General features: G+C 43.2%; 1 protein-coding gene across 1 annotated transcript; it reads right to left on the bottom strand.

Annotated features, from left to right (window-relative positions):
• Nucleotides 1–750: 750 nt before the first annotated feature.
• LOC101860706 lies at nt 751–2795 on the bottom strand. Its single transcript, XM_005111620.3, has one exon. It carries the CDS (start codon nt 2503–2505, stop codon nt 2110–2112), a length of 396 nt encoding a protein of 131 aa, XP_005111677.1. The 5' UTR covers nt 2506–2795; the 3' UTR covers nt 751–2109.
• Nucleotides 2796–11188: the final 8393 nt, after the last annotated feature.

Genomic DNA, 11188 nt, shown 5'->3' with positions numbered 1-11188 from the left:
TCTCTCTCATTCTCTCTCTCTCTTTCTTTCTTTCTTCCTTTCTTTCTCTCTCTCTCTCTCTCTCTTTCTCTCTCTCTCTCTCTTTCCCGCTCTCTCTGTCTTACTCCTTCTTTCCTTCTCTCCCTCCATCTATCCATCTCCCTCTCGTTGCCATACAAAACAATGCACCCAAATTTCCTTACAGAAAAGACCAACACATTTGAACTCAGTACGTTATTTCTTTTTCTAGTTGAAAACATTTGGACCATAAATTTTTTTCCTACATTTTATTGAAAGCTAAAAAGACGTTGGCATCAGTAGTCTTTTTAGTTTGTTCAATTCACTCAACACAGGACGACAAATACAGCGCTCGTCTGCCGCATCGTTCTCAAAGCCTAGCGCTTGTTCAACACTCATTTTTACTCTTATCTATTAACTTTGAAGATAATTCCATACCCTAACACTAAACATTTACCATGTAGCTTAGTCTCCCTTGTTTAAAGCGTGTTAGGTAAACGTTTATAGTCCATTCTATTTTTAGCGACGTGTGAGTCATCGAGTGAGCGAGTGAGTTAATGATTCAGTGAGTGAGTAAGTGATTCAATGAGTGAGTGAGTCTGACTGTGAGTCAGTTAGTCAGTCAGTCTGTCAGTCTGTCAGTCTGTCGTTCAGTAAGTCTGTCAGTTTGTCAGTTAGTCTGTCACTCGACGAGGAACAGTGACTGAATGTACGTGCATGAATGAGCGAGTGAGTGAGTGAGTGAGTGAGTGAGTGAGTGAGTGAGTGAGTGAGTGAGTGACGGTAAGTACGTTCTTTCACCACGCTGGTAAACAGAGAAAAGAGTTGTGGGTTTTCTTTTCTACTTACTGCTACTATCAAGAAAGCAGCTTAAAGCTACCCTCACAGATCTAGTAAAAAGCTTAAGCTGTAAAAGCATTTACGTGCCTTCAGGAACAATCAAATAAAAAGCTACGACGCGTGAACGAAGAAGACAGTTTTCCATGCTCTTAATTAAGAGAGGATGTTATCGAGCTCTTGGCACTTTAGAAGTAGAAATAGCAGGCTGGAATTCCTCGACTCAAATATCACATTAGGCATGGCAGTTGACATTTACAAACATTTTCAAAGGTCAAATTATGGTGGTCAAAGGGGGTTAACCCTTTGAGCCCTCACCGGTGGCGGGTACAACTGCCCGTATACCTAACCACCAGCAAAGCAGTGAGCGAGACCTTAAACGCAAACAGGTTTGCTTGGTACAAAACGACAGCGGGAAACTGTGTTTACTACTTGAGATGTTCCTGATTATTTTTAAGATCTTTCTGAATTAGATGATGCTAGTAATGACGAGGACAACCATGTGAATGTGATGATCACATGAATGTTAGTAACATATCACTCAGGAGCTCAAGCAGAGGGGGGGGGCACGGTTGCCTTAGGAGGTCAGGGCTCAAAGGGTTAAATTAAACAAGAAATGTGTAGAGACAGAATCAATAAACGGAAAGTAAAGGAGGCTGTCGCAAAACAGTGTCGCCCACCAATCACCGGACATGAAACGCCTTACCCTTCAGGCAAAAAAGCTTCTGCCGTCTTAAGCTACAGGTTAAAAAAAACTTGACAAAGTATAAATAATTAATGGTGTCTAAAATTTGAATATCCTGACACATTTCGAAGTTTATCTATAACGCGGATGATCTAGGTTGGAATCCTCATGGGACCTGGATCGTGTTCCTCGTTGGCGCTGGAACAAGTCCCCTCAGCCAAGTCCTGACTAGGGGCAAAACGAATTGTGTTTGAAATGGATTACACGGCGTCTGACCTAGTTAGGTTTTCCTTTCACTGAAAAGAGGATCTTCAAAACCGAAGGAAAGCTAGAAATCGGAAAAAAAATGTTTGATAGTTTTGTAAAGACAAAAATGTGTCAGTAATTTACATTTCAAATGTCACATAGGAGCATTTGGGAAGTTGGATGCCTCATCCCTACTTGTCAAGACGAGCCTGGGCCGTATGGCATACTACTAAGCTAGTTAGGGTATTTGTTCTACGGCGCTAGAGGCACATTGTTGGGTCATTTAAGCGTCAAGACGTTAACTTTCAACAGGAAACGGGTGTTTCTAACTACAAAAGTCCTGGTTAAACGAAAGGTCTGTAGTTGGCTTTGACAGTTCGTTTGAAGCCACTCCTGACTGAGCCGTTGTTGTTGTACATATGTCGCTGATAGTCCGCGTAGATCTGCATCTTGGACCATTTGTAGGAGCCCATGTCCACGTACGTGTACTGCGTCTCTGGGCGGAAGTTTATGGCGCGCATGCGCGAGGCCATGGTGGGTCTGGTGAGGCGGGAGACGATGTCTCGCATTTCTTCCTCAAACACGACGGCGCGGAGGAGTTGGGGCTTGCGGTGGTCGTTCTGTGTTTTCGTGTCGCCTTTGAGGTCATAGACGGACGTCTTCCGTACTGGAGAGGTCAGAGTGATCCTCAGGGGCCGAGGTGGCGGGAAGTTGGGAAGGTACACCCGGCCGGAGCCCATGGTTCTTGAGGTCAATCCGCAGAGAAATCTCCCGACGTACTTTGGTATACAAACAACCAAATCCTGTGTGATAATCTATTCTGTGGCAATCTACCAATATTAATAGTTCTGATATTACAGTAAACGGCCCCTTTTAATATCCCCTGCTCAGGTATATTGTTCTAGACTGCACGCAGAAATGAAACAGGTTTTTTCGGGGTCTGTTGGTATTATTCACTAAGTGCTACGTATCACAATGAAGGCTTGTCAGCAACATATCTGGCAATGGCGTCAGGGTCTCACAGCTGTTGGCAAACTCTCTGTGAAAAACAAAAAGGGAAAAGGAACGGTTACCAGGATTGTAATGTAGGACTGTAAACGTTTTACACCACCATTGACATAGTTTAGATCATTTAAGAGGCTGGTTGCTTTGACCCTGTCAGTCAGGGTCATCCTGGCCTCTGTTGGATACATAATACATAATCCCAACACACACACTGAGGTACTAAATAATAATAATAATAATAATAATAATAATAATAATAATAATAATAATAATAATAATAATAATAATAATAATAATAATAATGATAATGATAATGATAATAATAATAATAATAATAATAATAATAATAATAATAATAGAAGACAGACATTGTATAGCACAAATTCCCGCCTAGCCGCAAGCTCTATACTATTACCCCAAGTGACCTGATATAGCATTCTGAAACAATCTCAATTTTCTGAGAAGCATACGGTGCAAGCTACCTTTTACAGGCGATAAAACACAGATGCAATGACTAAATCTACCGCTGTCTATGTTTAGGTACCCATTTCCACCCGCGTGAAGTGAGGAAAATCGTGTAAATGAACTTACTTTCCCATTCTGTCATCAGACTCATCATTTTTGCTCGCTGCGGCTAAGAAACTACAGCTTAATTACTTTGTCAGTCCGCGTAATACTAAATCCTTACTGGTGGCTCTCGTGGTCTTAAAGTACGGTTTTAGTCTGTCATTCAAAAGGTCCAAGGTTCGAAACCTGACAGCGACAGAAACATTTTCTTCTCGAAAGTGTTCTCCCTTCACCTCCTCTCGTGCTCTCTAACCAGGTTCTATAATAATAATAAATAGCATTTGTATAACGCAATTCCCCGCTCAACAGCAGGCTCTATGCGCTTTACACTATATTATTACCCCAGCAGACCATAGAACACTCCAAAACATTCTCAGCTTCCCGGGAAGCATACAGTGCAAGCAGCTGATTAAGCGCTCAAACACTAACAAACTGACAAGATCTTGCGCTGTCTATAGCTGGGTACCCATTCCCACCTGGGTGAAGTGAGGAAAATTCGTGTAAAGTGCCGTTCCCAAGAACACAACGTCGGGCCCCTGACGGGATTCGAACCCACGACCTTACGGTTATGAGTCCGAGAGCCTAACTACTAGGCCACAACGTCTAGGTTCTGTCGTCTGCTTTCATCTCCACTTACTAGAGCGATTCATTTTGGGGGTTTGAAGTTGTTGTTGTTGAAGTGAACAAGCCATAGCCTCCAAACAGCAGATCCGGGTAGGCAGAAGTTATTGACATAGAAAGGTGTAGCGAGGTGAAGTAGGATAGAAAGAAAAAAGGTGAAGGGGGAAAGAAAGAGAGTGAGAGACGGAAAAAGAGAGGTAAAAGGGGATTAAAAAATGAAGAGGCACAAACAGATACAGACAGACGAAGGAGAGTAGAATACAGAATAGAGGAGAGAGAGAGAGAGAGAGAGAAGGAGAGAGAAAGAGAGAGAGAGAGAGAGAGAGAGAGAGAGAGAGAGGGGGGGGGGTGAGTGAAAGAGAGAAAAAATTAAAACAAAAATACATGTAAGTAGACACGTCAGGCGCAGTGACACACGCATGAACAAAAGTACTAGCACCATTAAAATAACTAAATATAAGCTTACGCAGACAAAAAAACCCCACTCAGACAAATCAAAAGATTACTTTTTTAAAGCCTCGCTGTCTCAAAACATTATCCAGTCCTTCTTCCTCTTCCTCGTTCTCGATGTATCCAGTCCAAATTCCGAGACCCGCCACGTGACCTTTCTACAGATCTGACCCAAAACTTGAGACCCCACCATCCGATTCGGCGGATTAGAAACATTTATTTGAAAGTTAAATTTAACTGTATTACTTTTTTTTAAAGACAGCGTCTTACGGAAGCTTATTCTCTGCAGCACTTTGAATAGAATTTTAAGACGAGAGAAATTTTGAGGATGAATTATTATGGAAAATAGAGATTCCCTTTTCCACCACGCACAATGTGTCTGTTGCTATCAAGAGTTAGTCTAGAATAACACTTAAAGTAATTAAACGTCTTTGTCCGACACCCTGTTCTAGAAACGGCTTACATTGCTTCTGGGACGATAATTGAATAGATGGTTTGATTTACACTTCTCTCCACAAACTGACAAACATCTGTGAGGTGTGCTGACAAAATTAGCTCATTCACGGATTCTAGCTCGATGGACACAAATAAATGCATATATTTTTTAATGTTTGGTTTGTACAATGTATTGTATGAAATGTGAGACGTGCTTACAATATGAGTTACTTCTCGCTATCCACATATGGAGATATTGGCCAAAAATCGACACTTGGGTCAAATTTGTAGATTTCTTATTGATGTCATATTTTTAAAGTACAACATGCCCTTTATGATTTCATACTTATAAATAGTAATAACGTCACCTATAAGCGTGATGTATCTATTTCCATGGAGATAAAATTGGAGAAGTTACTTATTTTGTCACAACGCTTCACAAATGATAAAGGCAGTTCTTGAATTGTAAGAAGTAACTCATTTTGTCAGCCTGCCTCACATTTGGAGTCGGGCTGCTTGTCTGAATTAGTTTGTCGTGCCGGAGGAGGGGTGAGGGGTGAGGAGTGAGGGGTGAGGGGTGAGGGGTGAGGGGTGAGGGGTGAGGGGTGAGTTTCCTTCTTCTTTCAGGTTTTCTTTCTGGGTTTCTTCTTTTTAGGAGGATAGTTTGTTTTGTTTTGTTTCGTTCCTGGTACATAGCATGTGAACGCTCGCGTATTGTTATACTAACGATTGTCACCACCCGATGCTGTAACCAGAATGACAAACGAGTTAGCCACTAATTGCAGGTGCACAAATATCCGAGTCCAGTGTCTATTGCTGTCGTGGCTATTTCAATAATAATAATAATAATTGCATTTACATAGCGCATACCCATGCTTTAGAGCATGCTCTATGCGCTTTACAACTATTATTACCCCAGCAGACCCTCTGAAAACACTCAAAAACATTTTCAGCTTCCGTAGCCGCATACAGTGCAAGCTGCGGATTTCACGCGCTCAAACACTATCAAACTGACAAGATCGATCACTGTTTATAGCCGGGTACCCATTTCCACCTGGGTGAACTGAGGAAAAATAGTGCAAAGTGCCTTTCCCAAGGACACAACGTCGGGCCCCTGACGGGATTCAAACCCTCAACCTTACGGTTGCGAGTCTGAAAGCCTAACGACTAGGCCACCGACACCACCTATTTTATTAGTGCAACTTGGTGAAGAATATCATAACTGATGACGTCATTGTTTGCTTTGTACTTGATTTTGGAATGAGAGTAGGCCTACACGTTTTTAGTACTTTACATAGGTTTCCGTTTGAATTGAGGGGGACGGCCTTGGATCGAATCTTCATCTGTCGGTTCTTGAACCCGGGCTATTATGAGAAGTTTACAAGGCTCCCAATCCATTTTGGCTTGGTCCAATGGGAGATAGACGTTGGATTCGGAGGTACTGCCACCTGAATAACCTAATAGTGTTGAAATTGGTGTTAAACCCAAACACTCGCTTTATAGACTATTAGTCACGGACATAACTCACATGAAAAGGTTTAGGGATGTCCTGTTAGTTACAGGATTTTTGTTCTCGCTGAAAGTTATAGTTTTAGTTTTAGTAGAGGTTTTACGGCGCTCGCAACTGCATAAGGTCATAATGAGTGCCAAAAGATTAGAGCTGTTACAAGAGAGTAACAAACATAAAAAAGATGAAGGAGAGATAAGGACAATAGATGGTTTGATAGGAAAGAAGAAGCAAACCACACCAGAGCACCCGCCAACCACCCACTCTCGCTGAAATTATTTTCTCTCCACTTGGTGTCAAGAAAATAAAATTGTTGGAATAGGCATTGGAGAAGACGGCTATATGGGGGTGGAAAGAGACTGGGGGAGGGGCGGGTAGGACGAGAGGAGGAGGGTGGGGGTTCTTCCTCAAAATGACTTAGGGAAAGGGGAGGGGGCTGTTTAGATCCCAAAAAGACTCAGTGAGAGGAAAACGATGAGGGAGAGGAGGGGTATACAGCTTTACTTTCGAAATATCTGACGGGGAAAATGGAAAGGGGGGGGGTATGTCAAAGTGAATACAAACAAAACAAAGTAAATGGGAAAGTAATATAAACACCAGGAGTGACGTACATACCTTTTGGAAAAAGTCGTGGACTCATTCCCCAAAATTTGGAATAGAATGTTCGTTGTCTTTCTAAAAAGAAATCTAAACAAGACAGACTGCTTTTTCAACTTGAGATTTAGAAATCAGGAAACTTTTCAAGATGCACGTAAAGCATGTCTGTTTAAATTACTGTTAACTTAAAAATCCAAACACAAAAAGGTCGTCCATGATCCCTGGGTGACCCTAAGCCCTGCTTTGTGTTTTTCGTGTCGGCCACAACTACACACCTCCAACTGTACACAGATTAACGATCTGGGACTGTGCCAAGCGCCTATTGCTGCCTGACAGACTTGATGTCGAGTACCCAGTTTTCCCTCTGAGTACCGGGTAGTCGATACCGATGTAATGAGAGTAATGCGCGGTCTATAGGTTGTAAATTGTGCTTTTTTTTACCTTCCTTCTACAGTATTTAGATCATTTTGCAGTACGGTTATCTTTTTAATTTTAGTTTAGTTCTAGTAAAGGTTTTACAGCACTTGCAACATAATAAGGTTATGTAAATGTCGAAGATTGGAGGTGTTACAAGAGAGTAACAATAAATACAAAAAGAAAGAGAGATCATGATGACGCATGTTTGTAGGAAAGAAGGAGCAAGCAACATCAGAGCACCCACCAACCACCTGCTGGGCTAATTCTACCATACCCATCAAGGTCAACCCTCCGTTGGCTGGACACAACATCCCTGCATACAGTCGGCGCTTTTGGAGAAAAGACTCGGAATTCGAACTGGCGTCTTCTGTATCATGCAGTAGTGGAGATCGTAACCGCTACACCACGAACAATACTAGCAATAGTCACTTTGGCTTTTGAGCAACTGTATAAACTGTGAGGATATACATGGGACGGCGCGCTCATATGACCGTATGCAGTTGCGAGCGCTGTAAAACATTTACGCCCCCCCCCCAAAAAAAAACAAAACAACAACACAAAAACCCCTTAAAAATACAATGGACAAGCCCTCCGATTTTCGTCGTTTTCAGATTTGGACCAAGCCAAATGGGTCAAGAGATATACCCATAGGGTCGAAGCCCGTCTTCAGATGATCTAGATTGTATCGATTGGGGCGTAAAACATCTGCATAAAAAGAGAACATCTTAAGGGTTTGGGGAAGGAAAGGTGTAATAAATGGGTCAGCTGCACTATAAGCTTATCCGACTGGACTATGGAGCGGATGGCCATGTTTCGAATCCCCAATGGGGTGTTCTGAACTTGGGCTCTGTCTCACGCCTCCATGGACACAACTGGTGGTTGGGGGCGTTCGAATCATTTCATCAATGACAGTTGTGGACGAGATTGTAGGTGGTGTGGATATTGTTATTGGAATGGATGTAATCCAGCGACTGGGCGGTGTACTTGTGCGGGGAGACAAGGTGCAGTTCGGGAATATTGGGTGCTCTGTCCAGTGGGGTTTTGAAATAGGAAACAACAAGTTAAGCCCTGACTTACAGGTATGCATTGAGGACAAGGACTTTAAAGCTTGGTTTGATGGCAAGCGTTGGACTGTGCGATACTTATTGAATAATATAAATTTTAAATTATTTAGGATGCTGACCGCTTCGAGCCTACCTGCCTGAGCCAACTTGGGCTGTATGGTGTGAAGCATCCCAGTGGAACGCCGGAGATACTAGATGAAATATTTGTTGTTAAGAGTACAGACGTCAGTGCTATCCCAAGTGGGCCGGAAAATTCTACAACTTATGAAAAACAAAACAAAAAACAGAATACACAAAAAACAACTAACAAACAACCTTAGATGGGCATGGCGGGTATCGAAGAACTTTCTCATGCCAGTATCGAAACGATTACTGAAGCAAGTACTGATACCCTCATTGGGTTCCAGAACCGATTTCAATTTTTCAAAAACCTTTGACTCATCAAGGACCCTTTTTCCCCCAGTTCCCGGGTAGGTGTGTGTCCAACCTAACTGGGCCGTGTTCAGATTAGGGTAGAGGAGAGATTCATTATGTCAGGCCGCCGTGTATGTTCCTTGTTGCTAACAACGGCCTGGGAGACACACAAGGAAATCCGTCAGCTGACATCCTGACGCCGGATTGTCGTCAAGTAAAGTTTGTCACGTGATCCGACTCATACCTAATGGATGTGTTTTTGGCCCCAGCTGTCGGTTTGTTTACCTGTCTGTTTCACTCGTCCATGTGTCTGTCTGTTTGTTTTTCTGTCTGTCTGTCTGTCTGTCTGTCTGTCTGTCTGTCTGTCTGTCTGTCTCTGTTTATGTCTCTCTCTCTCTCTCTCTCTCTCTCTCTCTCTCTCTCTCTCTCTCTCTCTAATAAAGGAAATCTTTGGAATGCGTCCAGTGAACGCAGGGTTCCTTTGATTGAAGTGACTGTTAATGGAAGAGACTGTCAAGCTATGGAAGATACGGGCTGTACAACGAGTCTTGTGAAGAGCGAGCATGTAGCCTGGTGGAATGGTGAGAGCACCATGGTGGCTTTCGACGGTCACACGGTGAGATGTAAGGGAATTTCAACAGTACCACTGGTGGTTGGGGGCGTTCGAATCCTTTCATCAATGACAGTTGTGGACGAGATTGTAGGTGGTGTGGATATTGTTATTGGAATGGATGTAATCCAGCGACTGGGCGGTGTACTTGTGCGGGGAGACAAGGTGCAGTTCGGGAACATTGGGTGTTCTGTCCAGTGGGGTTTTGAAAAAGGAAACAACAAGTTAAGCCCTGACTTACAGGTATGCATTGAGGACAAGGACTTTAAAGCTTGATTTGATGGCAAGCGTTGGACTGTGCGATACTTTTGGAAGGAAAGAACCCCACCGACGCTGACCAACAGAGTTGACCAGTATGAATGTGGTTTAGATTCTGAGAAGGGAAAAGAGTTTGACAAGGAAGTTGACAGATGGATCGCAGAAGGCATCCTTGTACCTTGGACTGGAGAGGTCGACGGAATTATTCCTTTGATGGGAGTTGAACAGGAGACCAAAAAGAAGATATGCCCTGTAACGGATTTTAGCCGGGAACTTAACGATTTTGTGGAGAGTCATACTGGAGGAGAAGTGCTGGACGTTAGCAACGAGAGACTCAGGGAGTGGAGACATATCGAAGGAAAGGCGGAGATCATCGACTTGAAGTCAGCGTACCTTCAAGTGCATGTATCGCCAGAACTCTGGCGATATCAACAGTTACTAGTGAGTTACAAAGACGAAGTATATGCTTTGACCAGAGTGGGATTCGGTCTGAATTCAGCCCATAAAATTATGACGAAGCTTCTGACGACCGTCCTTTCAAAGGAACCGAGGATTGGGCAAGCGACGAGTTCCTACATTGATGACATCATGGTGGGTGTGAGTAAAGTGAAGGTAGCGGATGTCATTGCTCATTTGGGACGGTTTGGGCTGGTGACGAAACCACCTGAGAAACTGGATGAAGCAACGGTGTTAGGACTCAAGCTTAGTCGCCGTCAAAGCGGGGAGTTGATGTTTTCAAGGTCGAATAACATCCGTACACCAGACCAGCTGAGAGAACGAATGACGAAGAGAGAAGTGTTCTCTTTGTCTGGAAAATTAGTTGGACATTTTCCTGTAGTTGGATGGCTGCCTGTTGTGTGTAGCTATATTAAACGTCGAACGTAAGGCTACGGATGGGATGATTTTACGGGAGAGACAGCATGCATGATGCTAAAAGAGGTACTTGACCGGATTCATCGGGAAGATCCTGTCAAAGGAAAAGGGAAGGTGCCGAAGGAGACCAAGGGCAAAATCTGGTGCTATGCAAGTGATATGGCCCTAGGTGCGATAGTGGAGATAGGAGGGGTGATTGTAGGGGATGCAGCTTGGTAGCGGAAACGCGATGATTTCAACCACATCAACGTGGCGGAGCTGGAGGCAGCACTGAAAGGTGTGAATATGGGCTTTCTATTGGGGGTTGAAAGACATGACCATCGTGACAGACTCAGCTACAGTGTGCGGATGGATCAAGTCGACGACGTCGGAAGATAAGAGAATAAGAACCAAGGGAGCAGCAGAAATTTAGGTGAAAAGACGATTGGGTGTCTTGAAGACTTTGTTGGAGGAGCTGAAACTGAGAATAGAGGTCTCTTTCCCTGTCTCTAAGTCAACCCTGTCACTCTTTTCGTCTTTAGATAGATAGATAGATAGATAGATAGATAGATAGATAGATAGATAGATAGATAGATAGATAGATAGATAGATAGATAGATAGATAT

Source organism: Aplysia californica, unplaced genomic scaffold (genome assembly GCF_000002075.1).
Source record: "Aplysia californica isolate F4 #8 unplaced genomic scaffold, AplCal3.0 scaffold01089, whole genome shotgun sequence".
Taxonomy (NCBI): Eukaryota; Metazoa; Mollusca; class Gastropoda; order Aplysiida; family Aplysiidae; genus Aplysia; species Aplysia californica.
The sequence above is the reverse complement of the archived record's forward strand: the minus strand, read 5'-3'. Positions and strand labels throughout refer to the sequence as shown.